At 44.5% G+C, this 26410-nt stretch overlaps 1 protein-coding gene across 1 annotated transcript in view; it reads left to right on the forward strand.

Annotated features, from left to right (window-relative positions):
• ak5 (adenylate kinase 5) overlaps positions 1 to 26410 on the forward strand; it is a 227754-nt gene that overhangs the window by 62685 nt on the left and 138659 nt on the right. Inside the window, exon 6 of the mRNA XM_045714398.1 lies at positions 11021 to 11212. Within this exon, the coding sequence (XP_045570354.1) occupies positions 11021 to 11212 (192 nt within the window). The remainder of the gene's footprint in view (positions 1 to 11020; positions 11213 to 26410) is intronic.

The raw sequence follows: 26410 nt of genomic DNA on the forward strand, positions 1-26410 counted from the left end.
TGTAAATTGGTCTGGATGAGAGCAACTGACCAAAATTACTAAAATTACTAAATATAAATGTGTTATCATAAATTCCTAGATTACACTTAAACCAAGTATTTATCTGTATATCTCAGCATACCTCCTCCTGACTGGTGGCTATTTATTAAAGAAACCAATTATTCTCAGCATCTTTGCTCAAATCTGGGTAAAAGATTGAAAGGAATGTTAGTCATATTTAGTTATTACTTGTTATTCTAAAGTCTACCAACCGTGACAGCAGGCATGCCAGCTAAGATAGTTAGACAAGCTACTCTAATTTGATTGGTAGCGTGAAGTGGCTTGGTAGCTAGTTATGAGGTTGGGAGATTGGGAGCCTATCTAGCTGGCTACACTCTGAAAATTGCTGGGTTAATAACAACCCCAGAGCTGGGTAAATAGTGGACAGAACACATGTTGGGTTATTTTTGACCCAGCCTGTTGGGTCACTTAGTTGGGTTATTGAACTATGAGCCACCTGGCCAGATCTGAAGACTGGAGGTGTGGCTTAATAGTGGCGTGTTGCTAAAGCCAACTTCATAAAATGACCAGGGGTTAGTATTATATACAGTTGAAGTCGGAAGTGTACATACACCTTAGCCAAACACATTTAAACTCAGTTTTTCACAATTCCTGACATTTAATCCTAGTAAAAATTCCCTCTATTAGGTCAGTTAGGATCACCACTTTATTTTAAGAATGTGAAATGTCAGAATAATAGTAGAGAGAATGGTTTATTTCAGCTTTTATTTCTTTCATCAGATTCCCAGTGGGTCAGAAGTTTACATACACTCAACTAGTATTTGGTAGCATTGCCTTTAAATTGTTTAACTTGGGTCAAACGTTTCAGGTAGACTTCCACAAGCTTCGCACATTAAGTTGGGTGAATTTTGGCCCATTCCTCCTGACAGAGCTGGTGTAACTGAGTCAGGTTTGTAGGCCTCCTTGCTCACACACGCTTTTTCAGTTCTGCACATAAATGTTCTATGGGATTGAGGTCAGGGCTTTGTGATGGCCACTCAAATACCTTGACTTTGTTGTCATTAAGCCATTTTGCCACAACTTTGGAAGTATGCTTGGGGTCTTTGTCCATTTGGAAGACCCATTTGCGACCAAGCTTTAACTTCCTGACTGATGTCTTGAGATGTTGCTTCAATATAGTCACATCATTTTCCTGCCTCATGTGTCCATCTATTTTGTGAAGTGCACCAGTCCCTCCTGCAGCAAAGCACCCCCACAACATGATGCTGCCACCCCCGTGCTTCACAGTTGGGATGGTATTCTTCGGCTTGCAAGCCTCCCCCTTTTTCCTCCAAACATAACAATGGTCATTATGGCCAAACAGTTCTATTTTTGTTTCATCAGACCAGAGGAAATTTCTCCAAAAAGTATGATCTTTGTCCCCATGTGCAGTTGCAAACGGTAGTCTGGCTTTTTTATGGCGGTTTTAGAGCAGTGGCTTCTTCCTTGCTGAGCGGCCTTTCAGGTTATGTCGATATAGGACTCGTTTTACTGTGGATATAGATACTTTTGTACCTGTTTCCTCCAGCATCTTCACAAGGTCTGATATTCTTTTGATTTTCCCATGATGTCAAGCAAAGAGGCACTGAGTTTGAAGGTAGTCCTTGAAATACATCCACAGGTACACCTCCAATTGACTCAAATGATGTCAATTAGCCTGTCAGAAGCTTCTAAAGCCATGACATCATTTTCTGGAATTTTCCAAAGTGTTTAAAGGCACAGTCAACTTAGTGTATGTAAACTTCTGACCCACTGGAATTGTGATAAAATGAATGATAAGTGAAATAATCTGTCTGTAAACAATTGTTGGAAAATTACTTGTGTCATGCACAAAGTAGATGTCCTAACCGATTTGCCAAAACTATAGTTTGTTAACAAGAAATTTGTGGAGTGGTTTGAAAAACGAGTTTTAATGACTCCAACCTAAGTGTATGTAAACTTCCGACTTCAACTGTAGATTGATCAATTTAATTTACATACATACCTCCTGCTTGTCCTGACAATTTAGACTTTGTTACTGTGGAATAGGACCTTGATTAAAAAAAAACGCGTGCTTAAAGTTTAGTAATTAATTTAACATCTGAATTATTTTAAAACAGCACTAATCTGAGGGCATGACTCCTCTGTGTTTGTGTGTGTCTGCCAACCAGAGCACGATTCTTCTGTGAGGACGTGTATCCAAGTCAGTGCATTTAATGTCATGCCAGTTATCTATGTATTGTATCTATCAATCCATTCATCAATCACAGCACTACTACTGTAGTTGCTACTACCACCCCCTTTAATGCCAAGAGAGCTGGGCTTTAATTACACAGCTAGAGAATCTGTTACATAACCATGGTGTTGCTGGTTCCATCCCCATTCTGACTGTTCCACCTCAATCACTGCACACTCTACACTTTGATAATAGATTACATTGCTAACAGGTTAGATCGAGCTTGTTTACTCTGTATCCAGACAATCGCACAAAAAGGCATACATACACAAACACACCTTATCTCACATCTAGCACATCTGCTTGTAATCGCACACACACACACACACACACACACACACACACACACACACACACACACACACACACACACACACACACACACTGTTTCTAGGTTTCCAGGATTAGAAGAGGAGAGGCAGAGATGTGAAATCAAGACAACTGTTGGGGCAACCTAAGGACAAGGTAGAGTTTAATGCAAGCGAGGGGGAGGAGAAGAGAAGGGATAACGAATGGCCACTATGTTTACCGTTGTGTCTAAGCAACCAATTAATACCAAAACTCCTCTCTGGCAGTGGTTGAGTCTGTTGGCGTCTTAGCGATGGTTCTGTAAGGACACACCGGTTCAGTAGGAGAACAGGGACAGGTTCAGTAGGAACAGAACAGGTTCAGTAGGAACAGAACAGGGACAGGTTCAGTAGGAAACAGAACAGGTTCAGTAGGGAAACAGAACAGGTTCAGTAGGGAACAGAACAGGTTCAGTAGGAAACAGAACAGGTTCAGTAGGGAACAGAACAGGTTCAGTAGGGAACAGAACACGTTCAGTAGGGAACAGTTTCAGTGGGGAACAGGTTCAGTAGGGAACAGAACAGGTTCAGTAGGAAACAGAACAGGTTCAGTAGGGAACAGAACACTGTTCAGTAGGGAACAGAACACTGTTCAGTAGGGAACAGAACACTGTTCAGTAGGGAACAGAACAGGTTCAGTAGGAAACAGAACAGGTTCAGTAGGGAACAGAACAGGTTCAGTAGGGAACAGAACAGGTTCAGTAGGGAACAGAACAGGTTCAGTAGGGAACAGAACAGGTTCAGTAGGGAACAGAACAGGTTCAGTAGGAAACAGAACAGGTTCAGTAGGGAACAGAACAGGTTCAGTAGGGAACAGAACAGGTTCAGTAGGGAACAGAACAGGTTCAGTAGGGAACAGAACAGGTTCAGTAGGGAACAGAACAGGTTCAGTAGGGAACAGAACAGGTTCAGTAGGGAACAGAACAGGTTCAGTGGGAACAGAACAGGTTCAGTGGAAACAGAACAGGTTCAGTGGAAACAGAACAGGGACAAGTTCAGTAGGGAACAGAACACGTTCAGTAGGGAACAGAACACTGTTCAGTAGGGAACAGGAACACTGTTCAGTAGGGAACAGAACAGGTTCAGTAGGAAACAGAACAGGTTCAGTAGGAAACAGAACAGGTTCAGTAGGAAACAGAACAGGTTCAGTAGGGAACAGAACAGGTTCAGGTCGGAACAGAACAGGTTCAGTAGGAAACAGAACAGGTTCAGTAGGAAACAGAACAGGTTCAGTAGGGAACAGAACAGGTTCAGTAGGAAACAGAACAGGTTCAGTAGGGAACAGAACAGGTTCAGTAGGGAACAGAACAGGTTCAGTAGGGAACAGAACAGGTTCAGTAGGGAACAGAACAGGTTCAGTAGGGAACAGAACAGGTTCAGTAGGGAACAGAACAGGTTCAGTAGGGAACAGAACAGGTTCAGTAGGGAACAGAACAGGTTCAGTAGGGAACAGAACAGGTTCAGTAGGGAACAGAACACTGTTCAGTAGGGAACAGAACAGGTTCAGTAGGGAACAGAACAGGTTCAGTAGGGACAGAACAGGTTCAGTAGGGAACAGAACAGGTTCAGTAGGGAACAGAACAGGTTCAGTAGGGAACAGAACAGGTTCAGTAGGGAACAGAACAGGTTCAGTGGGAACAGAACAGGTTCAGTGGAAACAGAACAGGTTCAGTGGAAACAGAACAGGCACAAGTTCAGTAGGAACAGAACAGGTTCAGTAGGAACAGAACAGGTTCAGTAGGAACAGGAACAGGTTCAGTGGGAACAGAACAAGAACAGGTTCAGTAGGAAACAGAACAGGTTCAGTAGGAAACAGAACAGGTTCAGTAGGGAACAGAACAGGTTCAGGTCGGAACAGAACAGGTTCAGGTCGGAACAGAACAGGTTCAGTGGAAACAGAACAGGTTCAGTGGAAACAGAACAGGTTCAGTGGAAACAGAACAGGTTCAGTGGAAACAGAACAGGTTCAGTGGAAACAGAACAGGGACAAGTTCAGTGGGAACAGAACAGGGACAGGTTCAGTAGGAACTGAACAGGGACAGTAGGAAACTGAACAGGTTCAGTGGGAAACGGAACAGGTTCAGTGGGAAACGGAACAGGTTCAGTGGGAAACGGGCTCAACATCCTAATTATAATAATGATAATAATAATGATAAGACAACTGGTTGTTATCAGTGTCTTTCTACAGCTTAGTGATGAAAGAGGACTGCAATGCCTGAATGATAAAGTGAGGGATGAGACATGAGAGGGATGGAGTGGGCGTTAGGAGAGAGAGATGAAGAGAGGGATGGAGTGGGCATCAAGGCTAAGCCTGCTAGGAGAGACGTGGAGAGAGGGGTAGAGTGGGCGTCAAGGCTAAGCCTGCTAAGAGAGATGTAGAGAGGGGTAGAGTGGGCGTCAACGCTAAGCCTGCTAGGCGAGAGATGTAGAGAGGGGTAGAGTGGGCGTCAAGGCTAAGCCTGCAAGGAGAGACGTGGAGAGAGGGGTAGAGTGGGCGTCAAGGCTAAGCCTGCTAGGAGAGATGAAGAGAGGGGTAGAGTGGGCGTCAAGGCTAAGCCTGCTAGGAGAGAGATGTAGAGTGGGCGTCAACGCTAAGCCTGCTAGGAGAGACATAAAGAGAGGGATAGAGTGGGCATCAAGGCTAAGCCTGCTAGGCTACAGTAATATATTCTGTGTCTTAAATGGCACCCTACTCCCTATTTGATTTGATTTATTTGGATCCCCATTACCGACGCCAATGGTGACAGTTAGTCTTAACGTGAACACCACTAAATAAATGTATGTTCAATCATTTCATCCAAACTGCTCGCTCTCGTCAATGAGCGTCTCCGTAGCCAGGCGCTAAAATAGAACTTGGTTCTATTTGTGACGCTTGACGCTCTGCAAGTCCTGCCTCTCCCATCTCTTCATTATTGTTTAGGAGCATATACAGTGCATTTGGAAAGTATTCAGTCCCCTTGACTTTTTCCACATTTTGTTACGTTACAGCCTTATTCTAAAATTGATTAAATTGTTTTTTTTCCTCATCAAAATACACAAAATACTCCATAATGACAAAGCGAAAACAGTTTTTTCCAAATGTTTGCAAATTTATGTGAAAAAAACCCCCTGAAATATCACATTTACATAAGTATTCAGACCATTTACTCAGTAATTTGTTGAAGAACTTTTGGTAGCGATTACAGCCTCGATTCTTCTTGGGTATGACGCTACAAGCTTGGCACACCTGTATTTGGGGAGTTTCTCCCATTCTTCTCTGCAGATCCTCTCAAGCTCTGTCAGGTTGGATGGTGAGCGTCACTGCACAGCTATTTTCACGTCTCTCCAGAGATGTTTGATCAAGTCCAGGCTCTGGCTGGGCCACTGAAGGACATTCAGAGACTTGTCCCGAAGCCACTCCTGTGTTGTCCTGACTGTGTGCTTAGGGTTGTTGTCCTGTTGGAAGGTGAACCTTCGCCCCAGTCTGAGGTCCTGAGCGCTCTGGAACAGGTTTTCATAAAGGATCTCTCTGTACTTTGCTCCGTTCGTCTTTCCCTCGATCCTGACTAATCTCCCAGTCCCTGCCGCTGAAAAACATCTCCACAGCATGATGCTGCCACCACCATGCTTCACTGTAGGGATGGTGCCAGGTTTCCTCCAGAAGGGACGCTTGGCATTCAGGCCAAAGAATTCAATCTTGGTTTCATCAGACCAGAGAATCTTGTTTCTCATGGTCTGAGAGTCCTTTAGGTGTCTTTTCGCAAACTCCAAGCGGGCTGTCATGTGCCTTTTACTGAGGAGTGGCTTCCGTCTGGCCACTCTATCATAAAGGCCTGATTGGTGGAGTGCTGCAGAGATGGTTGTCCTTCTGGAAGGTTCTCCCATCTCCACAGAGGAACTCTGGAGCTCTGTCAGAGTGACCGTCGGGTTCTTGGTCACCTTCCTGACTGAAAATGGTCAAAAAATTTACAAAGATCCAGGAAATAAAGAACCTTATGCATTTCAGGTAAAATAAAATAAAAAACACAATGTTTATATCCCAGGACAAATTAACTAGCTAGCTAGCTAAATGTCCATTAAAGTTTCATGTGTTTCGGGCCCCAAATGAACATAGTTAGTTATGATGTTTCATCCTGCTGTCCTGATCGCGTCTGGTGTTGATGGATAAAATCAACGTGCCCACGATGACGCACGGGGAATCAAGCATGTGCCCTGTGTCAGTCAGCATGTGCCCTGTGTCAGTCAGCATGTGCCCTGTGTCAGTCAGCATGTGCCCTGTGTCAGTCAGCATGTGCCCTGTCAGTCAGCATGTGCCCTGTCAGTCAGCATGTGCCCTGTCAGTCAGCATGTGCCCTGTGTCAGTCAGCATGTGCCCTGTGTCAGTCAGCATGTGCCCTGTCAGTCAGCATGTGCCCTGTCAGTCAGCATGTGCCCTGTGTCAGTCAGCATGTGCCCTGTCAGTCAGCATGTGCCCTGTGTCAGTCAGCATGTGCCCTGTGTCAGTCAGCATGTGCCCTGTGTCAGTCAGCATGTGCCCTGTGTCAGTCAGCATGTGCCCTGTGTCAGTCAGCATGTGCCCTGTGTCAGTCAGCATGTGCCCTGTGTCAGTCAGCATGTGCCCTGTGTCAGTCAGCATGTGCCCTGTGTCAGTCAGCATGTGCCCTGTGTCAGTCAGCATGTGCCCTGTGTCAGTCAGCATGTGCCCTGTGTCAGTCAGCATGTGCCCTGTCAGTCAGCATGTGCCCTGTGTCAGTCAGCATGTGCCCTTGTCAGTCAGCATGTGCCCTGTGTCAGTCAGCATGTGCCCTGTCAGTCAGCATGTGCCCTGTGTCAGTCAGCATGTGCCCTGTGTCAGTCAGCATGTGCCCTGTCAGTCAGCATGTGCCCTGTCAGTCAGCATGTGCCCTGTGTCAGTCAGCATGTGCCCTGTCAGTCAGCATGTGCCCTGTGTCAGTCAGCATGTGCCCTGTCAGTCAGCATGTGCCCTGTGTCAGTCAGCATGTGCCCTGTGTCAGTCAGCATGTGCCCTGTCAGTCAGCATGTGCCCTGTTCAGTCAGCATGTGCCCTGTGTCAGTCAGCATGTGCCCTGTGTCAGTCAGCATGTGCCCTGTCAGTCAGCATGTGCCCTGTGTCAGTCAGCATGTGCCCTGTGTCAGTCAGCATGTGCCCTGTGTCAGTCAGCATGTGCCCTGTGTCAGTCAGCATGTGCCCTGTGTCAGTCAGCATGTGCCCTGTCAGTCAGCATGTGCCCTGTGTCAGTCAGCATGTGCCCTGTGTCAGTCAGCATGTGCCCTGTCAGTCAGCATGTTAACGAAAAAAGACATTACAGAAAGAAAAAAAATACTTTTACAAGAGATAAGGTGCGTAGAGCTCCGGAGGGCGCTATGAGCTCTGGTCAAAAGTAGTGTACTGTAATGGAATAGTCTCTGTCCCAAATGGCATCCTATGTGTCTGTCTATGTTCACATCAGTTGTTTTTCCAATTTCACTTCAGTTCAGTGTTATGAATCGTAGAGTTGGTATCAACATGACATAAGACTCACCACAATGTGTTATGTTATACTGGAGGGATAGAAAATAGAATGTCTTCTCAGTCAACTTACCTGATAAAATAAGGGTATTAAATATGGGTAATGAATATGGGTAATAAATAAGGACAATGAACAAGGGTAATAAAGCAGGATAATGAATACGGATAATGAACAAGGGTAATAAAGCAGGATAGTGAATAAGGGTAATAAATAAGGATAATGAACAATGGTAATGAATAAGGATAATGAATAAGGGTAATTAATAAGGATAATGAACAAGGGTAATGAATAAGGGTAATTTTAAGGGTAATAAATATGGGTCATGAAAAAGGGTATTTAACAAGGGTAATGTATAAGGGTCATTTTAATATGGCTAATCGGTAAGGGTAATAATTATGGCTAATGAATAAGGATAATATTTAAAGGTAATACACATGGTTAATGAATAAGGGTAATGTATAAGGGTATTAAACAAGGGTAAGGATAAGGGGAATTTTTAAGTAATGAATAAGGGTATTAAACAAGGGTAAGGAATAAGGGCAATTTTATTATGGCTAATGAATACGGGTAATGTTTAAGGGTAATAAATATGGTTAATGAATAAGGGTAATTAATAAGGGTAATAAATACAGGTCATACATAACGGTAATTTTAAGGGTGATAAATAAGGGTAATAACTAAAGGTAATTATTATGGGTAATAATATGCGTAATTAATAAAGGGTAATAAATAAGGGTAATGATTAAGGGTAATGAATGACGGAAGGTAATGGGTTATGTATAACGAAGAGGCGGTTTCAGGTTGAGTCGTACAGTAGAGACCAGATAGAAGAGAATATGTCTGTGTGTTGTCCATTCCTCTGCAGCACCCTGCGATGCTCTCGCTGTGATGATGCCCTTTCAAACATCACAACGGCCCTTTGGCTTGCGCCCTCCGGGGCTCAATGCACCTTATTTTAGAACAGACGGACCTTCACCCTCACAGACCCCCTGGGTCCCTTCCATCCCTCTCCTCCCTCTCCATCACTTCATCATCCTCCTTTCTTCCCCAGACAGACAGACAGGCAGACAGGCAGACAGGCAGACAGACAGACAGGCAGGCAGACAGACAGACAGGCAGGCAGGCAGACAGACAGACAGACAGACAGACAGGCAGACAGACAGACAGACGAAAACAGTCACTAATTCAGGACATGCTGCTGAAGGAGGATTAATGTGTGTGTGGTGGTTGGGGGGGGGGGGGTCCGTGCGTCTCTATTGACTCAGTCACCAGGTCACGATCGATTGTTTTTGATTGATTGGTTGATTAGTCTGCTACCTAGCATTTATGGAAGATATTACAGCAGCAGTCATTTCTAAAGTGTTCTTGTTTTGGGTGAACATAGAATAGCTACAATTTATTCCAACATTGAAAAAGGGGGGGGAGAAAAAAAAGCATCTATGCAATTCAATTGGATAATGGTCCTTAATCATTCAAATTATCTTCAAGTGAAAGATTGGAGTCTTTTATAAAAAATAGCCAACTAATGTCAGTCATCAAGTAATCAAGCTAAAGTACTTCATTTTTAAAGTACTTGATTTTTTTTCCCCCAGTCAACTCACAATATGCCTTCTACTAAATTCAGCTACCTGAGAAAAATGAAGGCAGGCAGCTAGAAGTTTGGTTGCTGTGGAAACAAAGAGAGACTTTGATTTTAAGGGCATGAGGAAGACGTTCAGTAAAAATAACTTCATTTCAACTAAGGATGTGTCACACCTGGCCCAGAGAGTCATCTCGTTAGTCAGGATGTGTTTTACCTGGCCCAGAGTCATCTCGTTAGTCAGGATGTGTTTTACCTGGCCCAGAGAGTCATCTCGTTAGTCAGGATGTGTTTTACCTGGCCCAGAGAGTCATCTCGTTAGTCAGGATGTGTTTTACCTGGCCCAGAGAGTCATCTCGTTAGTCAGGATGTGTTTTACCTGGCCCAGAGAGTCATCTCATTAGTCAGGATGTGTTTTACCTGGCCCAGAGAGTCATCTCGTTAGTCAGGATGTGTTTTACCTGGCCCAGAGAGTCATCTCGTTAGTCAGGATGTGTTTTACCTGGCCCAGAGAGTCATCTCGTTAGTCAGGATGTGTCACACCTGGCCCAGAGAGTCATCTCGTTAGTCAGGATGTGTCACACCTGGCCCAGAGAGTCATCTCGTTAGTCAGGATGTGTCACACCTGGCCCTGAGAGTCATCTCGTTAGTCAGGATGTGTCACACCTGGACCTGAGAGTCATCTCGTTAGTCAGGATGTGTCACACCTGGACCAGAGAGTCATCTCGTTAGTCAGGATGTGTCACACCTGGACCAGAGAGTCATCTCGTTAGTCAGGATGTGTCACACCTGGCCCAGAGAGTCATCTCGTTAGTCAGGATGTGTCACACCTGGCCCAGAGAGTCATCTCGTTAGTCAGGATGTGTCACACCTGGACCAGAGAGTCATCTCGTTAGTCAGGATGTGTCACACCTGGCCCAGAGAGTCATCTCGTTAGTCAGGATGTGTCACACCTGGACCAGAGAGTCATCTCGTTAGTCAGGATGTGTCACACCTGGCCCAGAGAGTCATCTCGTTAGTCAGGATGTTTTTTACTTCCTCATCCTAACTTGGTTTGAGTTTCGCCTTTTACTTTGTATTTTCTGAGGAAAATCTAGTAGGCATCCATGGTGCTGGTGTCTCCCTGTTCTTGTTGCTTTGTCAACTTTCAGTGGGACAGGAAGGGTGTTTTTCAGAACCCGTTTAAACCCCCATTCTGTTTGGGTTTTTTGTTGTCGAAGTGACTTCTTTGTTTGTTCCCTTTTCTGTTCAGCGGCGTAATGTATGTTTGTCTTTAGAGAACATAACAGCACTGTCTGAATAATATAATCATGTATATCTCTTCCAATAGATCTGTACTCCAGACTTGGTCGTGTTCCTGTCCTGTGCTAACCACCGTCTGAAGGAGCGTCTGGAGAAGCGAGCAGAGGCGACGGGTCGTCCTGATGACAACCCCAATGCGACAGAGCGCCGCCTCACCAACTTCAAACAGAACACCATCCCCTTGGTCAAATACTTCCAGGAGAGGGGACTCATCGTCACGGTAAGACGAGGGTTGTGTGTGTGTGTGTGTGTGTGTGTGTGTGTGTGTGTGTGTGTGAGAGCAGTTTTTAAGTGTTGTCTATGGTGTTTACCACTCAGCAGCTGACCCTAATTCTAGTTGCGGATTCACACAAGGGGTACCATTGTTTCCTTTATTAGTACATGTCCTATTGTTGAGAGAGTAAGACTGACAGACAGGATATTACCTGTCCTATTGTTGAGAGAGTAAGACTGACAGACAGGATATTACCTGTCCTATTGTTAAGAGAGTAAGACTGACAGACAGGATATTACCTGTCCTATTGTTAGGAGAGTAAGACTTGAATGAACTGTCCTCGAGGGTGTCCAGAATCATAATTCCCATTAGCAACAGAGTCCCTGGTTTGCCACTTTTTCCAGTCTGATCTACAACCCTTTAGATAATTCATTAGTCCTCACATCTGTCCATCGATCTGCCATCCACTGGACCAGAGCCTTGGTACACACACACACACACACACACACACACACACACACACACACACACACACACACACACACACACACACACACACAGGACCAGAGCCTTGTTGTTGATCTGAATGACAGGAAGGCATTAATGGTGTTAATTGTATGCTATTGGTCTCCTCCATAGTCTAGTGTGTAGAAGTCTACTAGCGAGGTGTGTGTGTGTGTGTAGCCATGTTGTTAACCCTGTTGCTACAGTGCCTTCAGTAAGAATTCATACCCCTTTCATTTCCCCACATTTTGTTGTGTTACAGCCTGAATTTAAAATGGATTAAATTGTGATTTTGAGTCACTGGCCTACACTCAATACCCCATAATGTCAAAGTGGAATTATGTTTTTAGATTTTTTTAAAACAAATTAATGGTGGTGGCTGCATCATGTTATGAGTATGCTTGTCATTGTCAAGGAATGGGGAGTTTTTTAGGATAAAAGAAACAGAATGGAGCTAAACACAGGCAAAGTCCTAGAGGAAACCTGGTTCAGTCTGCTTTCCACCAGACACTGGGAGATGAATTCACCTTTCAGCAGGACAATAACCTAAAACACAAGGCCAAATCTACACTGGAGTTGCTCACCAAGACAATGGTCCCGTGTGGCTCAGTTGGTAGAGCATGGTGTTTGCAACACCAGGGTTGTGGGTTCGATTCCCACGGGGGAGCAGTATGGGTAAAAAAAATTATGAAATGTATGCATTCACTACTGTAAGTCGCTCTGGATAAGAGCGTCTGCTAAATTACGTAAATGTGAAATGTTGAATGTTCCTGAGTGACCTAGTTACAGTTTTGACTTAAATCGGCTTGAAAATCTATGGCAAGATTTGAAAAATGGCTGTCTATCAATGATCGACAACCAACATGACAGAGATTGTACTCAATTAGTGGATTGGTCATTGTTTATCTCCATGGCGATGGAAAGTCTACAGGTACTAACCTAGAAGACCAGCCTACAGTATGTACAATACTGTAATGTACATTTATTTACATTAAGTGGTTTGTAAGGATGGTAAATTATTACTGCACACACACACAAAAAAAAGTGGTTGTTTTCCATGTTATTTGATCAAGAAAAATATTTTAATTTGATGCGTATGCTTTGTGTCTTTGCCCATAACTTGACACCTTTTGATGTGAATGTTTCAGGACAGGGGTTTTGTTCTTTCTGAATTCCATTAGAATAATGACGGTAGAGACAGGAAACAGCTCTTCCAGTTCCCACTAATGTATCCTGCAAGATCCTATTCGTAATTATAAACAACCGTTTTTGCAAAAAGCAGAAAATGAATAGTTGCACCACCTCAGCATCACTACCCCCTCAGCATCACTACCCCCTCAGCATCACTACCCCCTCAGCACCACTACCCCCTCAGCATCACTACCCCCTCAGCATCACTACCCCTCAGCACCACTACCCCCTCAGCATCACTACCCCCTCAGCATCACTACCCCCTCAGTACCACTACCCCCTCAGCTCCACTACCCCCTCAGCACCACTACCCCCTCAGCACCCCTACGGACCCCTCAGCCTTCAACCCCCTACCCCCTCAGCACCCCTACACTACCCCCTCAGCTCCACTACCCCCTCAGCACCCCTACCCCCTCAGCACCCCTACACTACCCCCTCAGCTCCACTACCCCCTCAGCACCCCTACCCCCTCAGCACCCCTACACTACCCCCTCAGCTCCACTACCCCCTCAGCACCCCTACACTACCCCTCAGCACCCCTACCCCCTCAGTACTACTACCCCCTCAGCACCCCTACAGTACCCCCTCAGCACCCCTACAGTACCCCCTCAGCACCCCCTAAGCTAGGTACTCAGAGGCCTTTACCTAGCCTGGGCCAAATTCACCTCATCCACCTTCAACGTGTAACACCCACCTATGTCCTAGGTTGAAGACGGCAAAGGTTAAGGCAGGAGGATTCTAACATCCCACAACTCTTTGTATAAATTAGGAAGAATTCTAAACTATACGACTAGCAATTAGAGTGGAAATAACATGAAGTGAACGTTAGCAGTACAGAAAGTTTGCCATCAAAGTGGAAAAATAAAATTCACAGTCGTAGTGAATTTCAGCTAGCTACTCAGCACACACACAGCATATCTGTTTTTGTGTCATTCAATTAATTTAAAAGCCATTTAATTTCTTGATTTCCAGACCACTGGTTGGGTTTTCAATGCTAATTCATTCAGATCAGGAACGGCTCTGGTCCGAAGAATTATTAGCTAACGCTGCCACATGGAATTACTGCTTTGTCTTCTCCTTGGGTAACCTAGCCTGCATCAGGCTGTCTCTCTCTCTCGCTCTCTCTGGGATATATTGTCTCTACCTTGGGTAACCTAGCCTGCATCAGGCTGTCTCTCTCTCTCTCTCTCTCGCTGGGCTGTTAGTGGATATATTGTCTCTACACTACGACTCAGAGGGGATAAATAGGTTAATGGTGGTGAACCAATCTGAAACTATTAAAGAGGATCATGCAGATTTTAATCCTCCTTCCTGTTGTCAAGACCTCCAGCATCACGTCTATCAGTGATCACAGCAATAAATATCAACGTCATAGTAAATGCATATTGTATTACAGGATATCTCTCTCTGTTGATGAAAATATGCTGGTGACAGTTATTATCCATAGCTTGCTGGAAGAATCTTACTTTTAAGCCAAAAAAAAAAAAAAGATTGACATTACTGTGTCTTGAACCTCTGTCCCTACTGCCTTATCACATGAACACCCTGTGTTAGACGACTTTGTCCATGTTAGACTGTCTGGATTCGTTCCCAGCTGAACGAGTGAGACCAGTCATCCCACCCCTCAGAGGTGAGGTCACAGAGTCTTCTTCTCTGTATTTACCATTTGTGGTTTTTCCACAATGAATACGAGGGGAAGCAGCACAAACGTTTGACATGCAGCTGTGTGTTTCCAGCTGTTTGACATTCAGCCGTTCCCAGCTGTGTGTTTCTAGCTGTGTGTTTCTAGCTGGGTGTCCCCAGTTTCCAGCTGTGTGTCCCCAGCTGTGTGTCGCCAGCTGTGTGTCGCCAGCTGTGTGTCGCCAGCTGTGTGTCGCCAGCTGTGTGTCCCCAGCTGTGTGTCCCCAGTTTCTAGCTGTGTGTTTCCAGCTGTGTGTCCCCAGCTGTGTGTCCCCAGTTTCTAGCTGTGTGTCGCCAGCTGTGTGTCCCCAGCTGTGTGTCCCCAGTTTCTAGCTGTGTGTTTCCAGCTGTGTGTCCCCAGTTTCTAGCTGTGTGTTTCCGGCGGTGTGTCCCCAGCGGTGTGTTTCATCTATGGGTCCTGGTCAAAAGTAGTGCGCTAAATAGGGAATAGGGGGCCATTTGAGACTAAATAGGGAATAGGGGGCCATTTGAGACTAAATATGGAATAGGGTGCCAGTTGAGACTAAATAGGGAATAGGGTGCTATTTGAGACTAAATAGGGAATAGGGTGCTATTTCGTACTAAATAGAGAATAGGGTGCTATTTGAGACTACATTTTTATTGTTTATTTCACTTTTGCTAATAATCTACTTCACTTGCTTTGGCAATGTTAACATACATTACCATTCAAAAGTTTTGGGTCACTTAGAAATGTCCTTGTTTTCCATGAAAACATACATGAAATGAGTTTCAAAATGAATAGGAAATAGAGTCAAGACATTGACAAGGTTATAAATAATGATTTTTAATTGAAATAATAATTGTGTCCTTCAAACTTTGCTTTCGTCAAAGAATCCTCCATTTGCAGCAATTACAGCCTTGCAGACCTTTGAGCATTCTAGTAGAGATTTTACCCCATGCTTCCCGTGTCACACCCTGATTCGTTTCACCTGTCCTTGTGCTTGTCTCCACCCCCCTCCAGGTGTTGCCCATCTTCCCCACTTATCCCCTGGGTATTTATACCTGTGTTCTCTGTTTGTCTGTTGCCAGGTCGTCTTGTTTGTCAAGTTTACCAGCGTTTGTCCTGTCAGCTTCTGTCTTTTCCCAGCTTCTCTTTTTCTCGTCCTCCTGGTTTTTGACCCTCGCCTGTCCTGACCCTGTACCCGCCCGCCTGACCACTCTGCCTGACCCTGCCTGCCGACCTGTACCTTTACTCCTACTCTGGATTATCAGCCCCTGCCTGCCTTGACCTGTCGTCTGCCTGACCCTGACCCTGCCTGCCTTGACCTGTCGTTTTCCTGCCCCTGTTGTTACAATAAACATTGTTACTTCACACAGTCTACATCGGGATATTACCTTGATACCTGATCTCCTGAAGCATCTCCCACAAGTTAGATTGGCTTGATGGGCAGTTCTTACGTACCATACGGTCAGGCTGCTCCCACAACAGCTCAATAGGGTTGAGATCCAGTGACTGTTCTGGCCACTCCATTATAGACAGAATACCAGCTGACTGCTTCTTCCCTAAATAGTTATTCCATAGTTTGGAGCTGTGCTTTGGGTCATTGTCCGGTTGTAGGAGGAAATTGGCTCCAATTAAGCGCCGTCCACAGGGTATGACAAGGCGTTGCAAAATAGAGTGATAGCTTTCCTTCTTCAAGATCCCTTTTACCCTGTACAAATCTCCCACTTTACCGCCACCAAAGCACCCCCAGACCATCACATTGCCTCCACCGTGCTTCACAGATGGTGTCAAACACTCCTCCAGCATCTTTTCATTTTTTCTGTGTCTCACGAATGTTCTCCTTTGTGATCCGAACACCTCAAACTTAGATTCGTCTGTCCATAACACATTTTTCCAATCTTCCTCTGCACAGTGTCTGTGTTCTTTTGCCCATCTTAATCTTTTATTTTTATTGGCCAGTCTGAGATATGGCTTTTTCTTTGCAACTCTGTCTAGAAGGCCAGCATCCCGGGGGTCGCATCTTCACTGTTGATGTTGATACTGGTGTTTTGCGGGTACTATTTAATGAAGCTGCCAGTTGAGGACTTGTGAGGCGTCTGTTTCTCAAACTAGACATTCTAATGTACTTGTCCTCTTGCTCAGTTGTGTACCAGGGCCTCCCACTCCTCTTTCTTGTCTGGTTAGAGCCAGTTTGCACTGTTCTGTGAAGGGAGTAGTACACAGCGTTGTACAAGATCTTCAGTTTCTTGGCAATTTCTCACATGGAATAGCCTTCATTTCTCAGAACAAGAATAGACTGATGAGTTTCAGAAGAAAGTTCTTTGTTTCTGGCCATTTTGAGCCTGTAATCGAACCCACAAATGCTGATGCTCCAGATACTAAACTAGTCCAGTTTTATTGCTTCTTTAATCAGGACAACAGTTTTCAGCTGTGCTAACATAATTGCAAAAGGGTTTTATAATAATCAATTAGCCTTTTAAAATGATGAACTTGGATTAGCTAACACAACGTGCCATTGGAACACAGGAGTGATGGTTGCTGATAATGGGCCTCTGTACGCCTATGTAGATATTCCATAAAAAATCAGCCGTTTCCAGCTACAATAGTCATTTACAACATTAACAATGTCTGCACTGTATTTTTTATCAATTTGATGACACCAAATGTTTCCCATGCCAATAAAGCCCTTAAATTGAATTGAGAGAGGTATGACAGAGAATATATCAAATCAAATGTTATTAGTCACATGCGCCGAATACAACAGGTGTAGACCTTACAGTGAAATGCTGAATACAACAGGTGTAGTAGACCTTACAGTGAAATGCTGAATACAACAGGTGTAGTAGACCTCACAGTGAAATGCTGAATACAACAGGTGTAGTAGACCTTACAGTGAAATGACAATAGTGAGACTACATACAGGGGGCACCGGTACGGAGTCAATGTGGAGGCTATATACAGGGGGTACCGGTACAGAGTCAATGTGGAGGCTATATACAGGGGGTACCGGTACAGAGTCAATGTGGAGGCTATATACAGGGGGTACCGGTACAGAGTCAATGTGGAGGCTATATACAGGGGGTACCGGTACAGAGTCAATGTGGAGGCTATATACAGGGGGTACCGGTACAGAGTCAATGTGGAGGCTATATACAGGGGGTACCGGTACAGAGTCAATGTGGAGGCTATATACAGGGTGTACCGGTACAGAGTCAATGTGGAGGCTATATACAGGGGGGTACCGATACAGAGTCAATGTGGAGGCTATATACAGGGGGCACCGCACGGAGTCAATGTGGAGGCTATATACAGGGGGTACCGGTACAGAGTCAATGTGGAGGCTATATACAGGGGGTACCGGTACAGAGTCAATGTGGAGGCTATATACAGGGGGGTACCGTTACAGAGTCAATGTGGAGGCTATATACAGGGGGGTACCGGTACAGAGTCAATGTGGAGGCTATATACAGGGAGGTACCGGTACAGAGTCAATGTGGAGGCTATATACAGGGGGTACCGATACAGAGTCAATGTGGAGGCTATATACAGGGGGTACCGGTACAGAGTCAATGTGGAGACTATATACAGGGGGTACCGGTACAGAGTCAATGTGGAGGCTATATACAGGGGGGTACCGATACAGAGTCAATGTGGAGGCTATATACAGGGGCACCGGTACGGAGTCAATGTGGAGACTATATACAGGGGGGTACCGGTACAGAGTCAATGTGGAGGCTATATACAGGGGTACCGGTACAGAGTCAATGTGGAGGCTATATACAGGGAGGGTACCGTTACAGAGTCAATGTGGAGGCTATATACAGGGGGTACCGGTACAGAGTCAATGTGGAGGCTATATCAAGGGAGGGTACCGGTACAGAGTCAATGGTTAGTTGAGGTAGTATGTACATGTAGGTATAGTTATTAAAGTGACTATGCATAGATAACAACAGAGAGTAGCAGTGGTGTAAAAGAGGGGGTGAGAGGACAGGACAGTAGAGAGAGTGTGTAGGAAGAAAGATATGAACACCGAGAGAGAGAGAATATTTACAGGGCGAGAGAGGGAGGAGAGCGAGAGAGAACGAGAATATTTACAGGACGAGAGAGAATATTTACAGGAAGAGAGAGAGAGAGAGAGAGAGAGAGAGGAGAATATTTACAGGAAGAGAGAGGGAGGATATTTACAGGACGAGAGAGGGAGGAGAGATAGAGAGAGAGAATATTTACAGGACGAGAGAGGGAGAGGGAGAGAATATTTACAGGACGAGAGAGGAAGGAGAGATAGAGAGAGAGAATATTTACAGGACGAGAGAGGGAGAGGGAGAGAATTAGGAGAGAGAGAGAGGAGAGATAGAGAGAGAGAATATCAGAGAGAGAGAGAGAGAGAGAGAATATAGACGAGAGAGAGAGAGAGAGAGAGAGAGAAAAAGAGCGAGAGAGAGAGAATATTTAAGAGAGAGAGAGGAGAGATAGAGAGAGCGAATATTTACAGGACGAGAGAGGGAGAGGGAGAGAATATTTACAGGACGAGAGAGGGAGGAGAGATAGAGAGAGAGAATATTTACAGGACGAGAGAGGGAGAGAATATTTACAGGACGAGAGAGGGAGGAATAGAGAGAGAGAATATTTACAGGACGAGAGAGGGAGAGGGAGAGAATATTTACAGGACGAGAGAGAGGGAGGAGAGAGAGAGAGAGAATATTTACAGGACGAGAGAGAGAGAGAGAGAGAGAGAGAAAAGGTTAGATTCTGAAGTCCCGGGAGGACATCGGGTGGGCATGTGAGTTGACCCGGAAACACTTGTGGCCCTGAGGTATGGCTAAAGCCTCCTCCACTTAGACTGCCACAAGGCTTGTGCACCTCAACTGTCTCTCCTCTCCACACCTGAGGTCCGTCAGATACTACACGTCCCAGCATTAGAGAGACTAATCCCAAACAGTCAGTGAGTGCATTAGAGAGACTAATCCCAAACATTCAGTGGAAGCATTAGAGAGAATAATCCCAAACATTCAGTGGTAAACAGAACAGCCATTTGTACACCATTTTTCTTTAGCGTGTTTGCGCTGTACCACCTATTGTGGAAAAATGCACTGAATATGTATGTATGTATGTATGTATGTATGTATGTATGTATGTATGTGTGTGGTGTGTGTGTGTGTGTGTGTGTGTGTGTGTGTGTGTGTATACTTCTAGTTAGCATCCATGACACACACACACACACACTGATTACTTCCACATGCCTACACCCCTTCTGTCTGTCTCTCCTGTCTGTCTCCCTGTCGGTCCTGTCTGTCTCCCTGTCTCTCTTGTCTGTCTCCCTATCTCCCTTGCCCCTGTTCCAGAGACAGACAGACAGACAGACAGACAGACAGACAGACAGACAGACAGACAGACAGACAGACAGACAGACAGACAGACAGACAGACAGACAGACAGACAGACAGACAGACAGCAACAGAGAAGAATAGAGATGAAGAAGAGTGAGAGACAGACAGCCAGACAGAGAGAGAGACAGAGAGAGAGAGACAGAGAGACAGAGAGACAGAGACAGAGAGACAGAGAGACAGAGAGACAGAGAGACAGAGAGACAGAGAGACAGAGAGACAGAGAGACAGAGAGACAGAGAGACAGAGAGACAGAGAGACAGAGAGACAGAGAGACAGAGAGCAGAGAGACAGAGAGAGAGAGGGAGACAGACAGGGAGGAATAGAGATGAAGAGCGAGAGAGAGAGAGACAGAGAGAGAGACAGGGAGGAATAGAGATGAAGAAGAAGAGTGAGAGAGAGAAATAATGAGATATAGAGATGGCAACAGAGAATGAGAAGAGAGGGAAGTGAGATTCAACTATCTGCCACCATAAGGTTAGTTCTGACAGTACTGATACCCACGCATGTACTGTTATGTAATGGCCCTGTGATGTTCTGTTCTGTACTGGCCCTGTGATGTTCTGTTCTGTACTGGCCCTGTGATGTTCTGTTCTGTACTGGCCCTGTGATGTTCTGTTCTGTACTGGCCCTGTGATGTTCTGTTCTGTACTGGCCCTGTGATGTTCTGTTCTGTACTGGCCCTGTGATGTTGTGTTTGTATTGGTTTTTACTATCCTTATGGAAACAAGGACATTTCGGATAAGTGTGGACATTTCGACCAATCCCCACAAGGAAAAAAGGCTATTTTAGGCAGTAACGGTAAGGGTTAGAATCAGGATTAGGTTAAGGGTAAATAGGATTTTTAATGGGAATATTTGTTTGGTCCCCACAAGGATAGTAAAACAAACACGTGTGTCTGTGTGGGACCAGCTCCAGCCTTTTGGGGAGTCCCAACCTCGCGGCAAAACATTTTGTGCCCCCCCCCTTTTGACGGTGGAGAGAAATGTGTTTTTAAAGTTCATTTCCTGAGAAATGTGATGTTATTATTAACAGATACTGTACCTGGGTGCCTTGCAGCACTGGGTAGAAGTTCAGATCAGTCTGTTAGGAGCTAGCCTCAGTCTATGGGCACCCTTTTAGTTCATGTATTTTTATTTAACCTTTATTTAACAAGGCAAGCCAGTAAAGTAACAAATTCTTATCTACAATGACGGCCTACAACGGCCAAACCCGGACGACGCTGGGCCAATTGTGCGCCGCCCTATGGGAATCTCAATCACGGCCGGTTGTGATACAGCCTGGATTCGAACCAGGGTGTCTGTAGTGACGCCTACTAGCACTGAGAAGTAGTGCCTTAGACCGCTGCACCACTCGGGAGCTGTTAAAGGGGAGAGCTCCAAGCCTAGTCCTGGACAAAAAAAATGTAGAATCTCTATTGAAACACACAGAGAAATATGACGACACATTTTAGTTGTCTTAAAGGGGAGGATGAAACTATTAGGTGGGGGTAAGGAGGTGAGAGGGTCTTAAAGGGGAGGATGAAACTATAGGTGGGGTAAGGAGGTGAGAGGGTCTTAAAGGGGAGGATGAAACAGGTGGGGTAAGGAGGTGAGAGGGTCTTAAAGGGGAGGATGAAACTATTAGGTGGGGGTAAGGAGGTGAGAGGGTCTTAAAGGGGAGGATGAAACTATTAGGTGGTGGGTAAGGAGGTGAGAGGGTCTTAAAGGGGAGGATGAAACTAGTAGGTGGTGGGTAAGGAGGTGAGAGGGTCTTAAAGGGGAGGATGAAACTTGGGAGGATGAAACTTAGGTGGTGTAAGGAGGTGAGAGGGTCTTAAAGGGGAGGATGAAACGGTGGGGTAAGATGAAGTCTTAGGTAGAGGGTCTTAAAGGGGAGGATGAAATTTGGGTGGGGTAAGGAGGTGAGAGGGTCTTAAAGGGGAGGATGAAACTAGTAGGTGGTGGGTAAGGAGGTGAGAGGGTTTTATAGGGGAAGATGGAGGATTAAAGTTGTCATCAGATTTATGATTCATTAAAAGCTAGTAATCCTGCATTTAAGCAATCATCCATAATCCGTCAACTTTAAAAATAGAATCCTAACCCTTACCCTTCCATTTTAAAGCTAGAATCCTAACCATAATCCTTCCATTTTAAAGCTAGAATCCTAACCATAATCCTTCCATTTTAAAGCTAGAATCCTAACCATAATCCTTCCATTTTAAAGCTAGAATCCTAACCATAATCCTTCCATTTTAAAGCTAGAATCCTAACCATAACCCTTCCATTTTAAAGCTAGAATCCTAACCATAACCCTTCCATTTTAAAGCTAGAATCCTAACCATAATCCTTCCATTTTAAAGCTAGAATCCTAACCATAATCCTTCCATTTTAAAGCTAGAATCCTAACCATAATCCTTCCATTTTAAAGCTAGAATCCTAACCATAACCCTTCCATTTTAAAGCTAGAATCCTAACCATAATCCTTCCATTTTAAAGCTAGAATCCTAACCATAATCCTTCCATTTTAAAGCTAGAATCCTAACCATAATCCTTCCATTTTAAAGCTAGAATCCTAACCATAATCCTTCCATTTTAAAGCTAGAATCCTAACCATAATCCTTCCATTTTAAAGCTAGAATCCTAACCATAATCCTTCCATTTTATTCGTTGACTAACATGTTTATATTTCATTATTTTATCGATATCGTCGGTGTGGTGTGATCGCAAATAGACGTGATTATTGAAGTCTTTGTTAACTCTTAGAGAACAGGAAAGAGGATGGAGTTGTTAAATCTGTCATCAGACCAATGATTAATTACGGGCATATCAGTAATTCTTTCAGCTAATGATTGTTCCACCACCATTAACTTGTTTTTTTAATCCCCTCTGAGTGGTCCAGCAGGTTACCATGGAGTTACCAACTGGCGTTACCACGGTGACTCGTGACTCATGGTTATGACGTATTTGGGAAATGAATACCTGTTGAAGGTGCATCACAATTGCTAAGTATAAACACAACTGGAGACAGTATTGAAAAGGCAGCACTGCTGTACCTCCGGGAATAACTGGTTTATACAAAATGGCTCAGTTGGTAGAGCATGGTGTTTGCAACGCCAGGGTTGTGGGTTCGATTCCCACGGGGGACCAGTACGGAGAAAAAAATCTATATATAATAATGTATGAAAATGTATGCACTCACTACTGTAGGTCGCTCTGGATAAGAGTGTCTGCTACATGACTAAAATGTAAATGTAGGTAGAACACTGATGTATACCTTTTTTAATACAAAATATCTATTTTACTTGTCTTGGATCCTAAATCTCTCATTCCCAAACGTTGTGATTTTTCCTTTGCCAAACTGTTCCTCAGTTGGCTTCATCCCAAATGACACTGTATTCCCTATATGCAGTGTATTCGGAAAGTATTCAGACCCCTTGACTTTTTCCATGTTTTGTTACATTGCAGCCTGTAGTCCACTTGTGGTAAATTCAATTGATTGGACATGATATGGAAAGGCACACATCTGTCTATATAAGGTCCCACAGTTGACAGTGCACGTCAGAGCAAAAACCAAGCCATGAGGTTGAAGGAATTGTCCGTAGAGAGCCGAGACATGATTGTGTCGAGGCACAGATCTGGGTAAGGGTACCAAAAAATGTCTGCAGCATTGAAGGCCCCCGAGAACACAGTGGCCTCCATCATTCTTAAATGGAAGAAGTTTGGAACCACCAAGACTCTTCCTAGAGCTGGCCGCCCGGCCAAACTGAGCAATCAGGGGAGAAGGGCCTTGGTCAGGGAGGTGACCAAGAACCTGATGGTCACTCTGACAGAGTTCCTCTGCGAGGATGGGAGAACCTTCCAGAAGGACAACCATCTCTGCAGCACTCCACCAATCAGGCCTTTATGATAGAGTGGCCAGATGGAAGCCACTCCTCAGTAAAAGGCACATGACAGCCCGCTTGGAGTTTGCCAAAAGGCACTTAAAGGACTCTCAGACCATGAGAAACAAGATTCTCTGGTCTGATGAAACCAAGATTGAACTCTTTAGCTTGAATGCCAAGCGTCACATCTGGAAGAAACCTTGTACCATCCCCATGGTGGTGGCAGCATCATGCTGTGGGTATGTTTTTCAGCAGCAGGGACTGGGAGATTAGTCAGGATTGAGGGAAATATGAACAGAGAAAAGCACATAGAAATCCTTGATGAAAACCTGTTCCAGAGCGCTCAGGACCTCAGACTGGGGCGAAGGTTCACCTTCCAACAGGACAACAACCCTAAGCACACTGTCAGGACAATGCAGGAGTGGCTTCGGGACAAATCTCTGAAAGTCCTTGAGTGGCCCAGCCAGAGCCCGGACTTGAACCCGATCTAACATCTTTGGAGACCTGAAAATAGCTGTGCAGCGATGAACCCCATCCAACCTGACAGAGCTTAAGAGGATCTGCAGAGAAGAATGGGAGAAACTCCCCAAATACAGGTGTGCCAAGCTTGTAGCGTCATACCCAAGAAGACTCGAGGCTGTAATCATTGACAAAGGCACTTCAACAAAGTACTTAGTAAAGGGTCTGAATACTTATGTAAATGTGATATATACGTTTTTTTTTATATATAAATGTGCAAACATTTCTAAACATGTTTTTGCTTTGTCATTATGGGGTAGTGTGTAGATTGATGAGGGGGGGAAAAAAAACAATTTAATCCATTTTAGAATAAGTCTGTAACGTAACAAAAATGTGTAAAAAGTCAAGGGGTCTGAATACTTTCCGAATGCAGTGTATTCTCTATGGGCCCTGGTCAGAAGTAGTATGCCGGTAACAGGGTACCATTTTGGAAAGTAGAATGAATCAGCTGTTTCCTTTCTGACTGATGAGTCCAATAACATATTTACACCTAACTGGTTTTCCTCAGTATTAAGGCTTGTTCACCGTGTGTCTGTCTATCAGCTCTAATCATCACATTCTCCATTGCTAGCTAGCTAGCTAGCTAGCCAACTATGGATAACTTACAGTAAACGTCAAACAGTGCAGCCAGAATAACAGCAAAGTAGCTCCACTTTCATTTGTTTAAGCTGTTTTCTAGAGACATTTATTTAGATACATTCATAACAATGAGCTAACGAGGTGTGATTTCACCTGGCATAGAAAATGTGTTCTCTCGTCTAGGACACATCAGAGGAACTAGCCAACAACACAGCTAAACACAATCACTTTAAACTGAAGCTGGAAAGACTTCAAACTAGCTGCACTTCGTTTGACCTGTTTTCTATTGATAGTTCTTTGTAAATGTCCATAAAAATGATGCTGGTTCATGATTTTCGACTGGCTGAGAAATGCCTGTCTTTCATCCCGACTCCCGACAGCTGTAGATCGAATTTGAATATTGAAACAATGTTGCAAATGTCAGAGAGACAGATGTCAGAGAGACAGATGTCAGAGAGACAGATGTCAGAGAGACAGATGTCAGATGTCAGAGGGACATCTCCGCTGTTGAAAACTAAATGTTAGTCTAAAAGAAATGTGAGATAATATCTAGATGCTTTTTTTATAGTGGAGATCAAGTTTATAAATTGCCTGGCTGGGCTGATGAGACAGTGGATTGCAGCAGTCAGATGGAACAGAGTAAATAGGCATTTTAACGTCATAGATTTAGTTGTTGGTAACTTGCGGAATAGACACCGGCTGGAATGCCGTTTTAACCAATCAGCATTCAGGATTAGACCCACCCGTTGTCTAAATTCCAAAATTCACATTATCCATGCTCTCTGATTATTCTACAGCTAACATGCTTCATAAAATCTGGGTTTTGCTCAGAACAACCAGAATGATCTGTTGCCAATAGGGCAGTAAAGCCAATAAGCACAAACTCATGCACACACACACACACACACACACACACACACACACACACACACACACACACACACACCACTTTCAAGCGGCACATGAAATTGCAGCAATTGTCTATATACCCTCAGCCATGCTTCCACACTGAGTATGAATGTTTTCTATATACCCTCAGCCATGCTTCCACACTGAGTATGAATGTTTTCTATATACCCTCAGCCGTGGTTCCACACTGAGTATGAATGTTGTCTATATACCCTCAGCCGTGGTTCAACACAGAGCATGGGTCTATATACCCTCAGCCGTGGTTCAACACTGAGTATGAATGTTGTCTATATACCCTCAGCCGTGGTTCCACACTGAGTATGAATGTTTTCTATATACCCTCAGCCGTGGTTCAACACTGAGTATGGGTCTATATACCCTCAGCCGTGGTTCAACACTGAGTATGAATGTTGTCTATATACCCTCAGCCGTGGTTCCACACTGAGTATGAATGTTTTCTATATACCCTCAGCCGTGGTTCAACACTGAGTATGGGTCTATATACCCTCAGCCGTGGTTCAACACTGAGTATGAATGTTGTCTATATACCCTCAGCCGTGGTTCCACACTGAGCATTGGGCCTGAAGTAAAGGAGTTAATGGGTTGTTGGT

The sequence above is a fragment of the Salmo salar genome, chromosome ssa03 (assembly GCF_905237065.1).
Source record: "Salmo salar chromosome ssa03, Ssal_v3.1, whole genome shotgun sequence".
NCBI classification, from domain to species: Eukaryota; Metazoa; Chordata; class Actinopteri; order Salmoniformes; family Salmonidae; genus Salmo; species Salmo salar.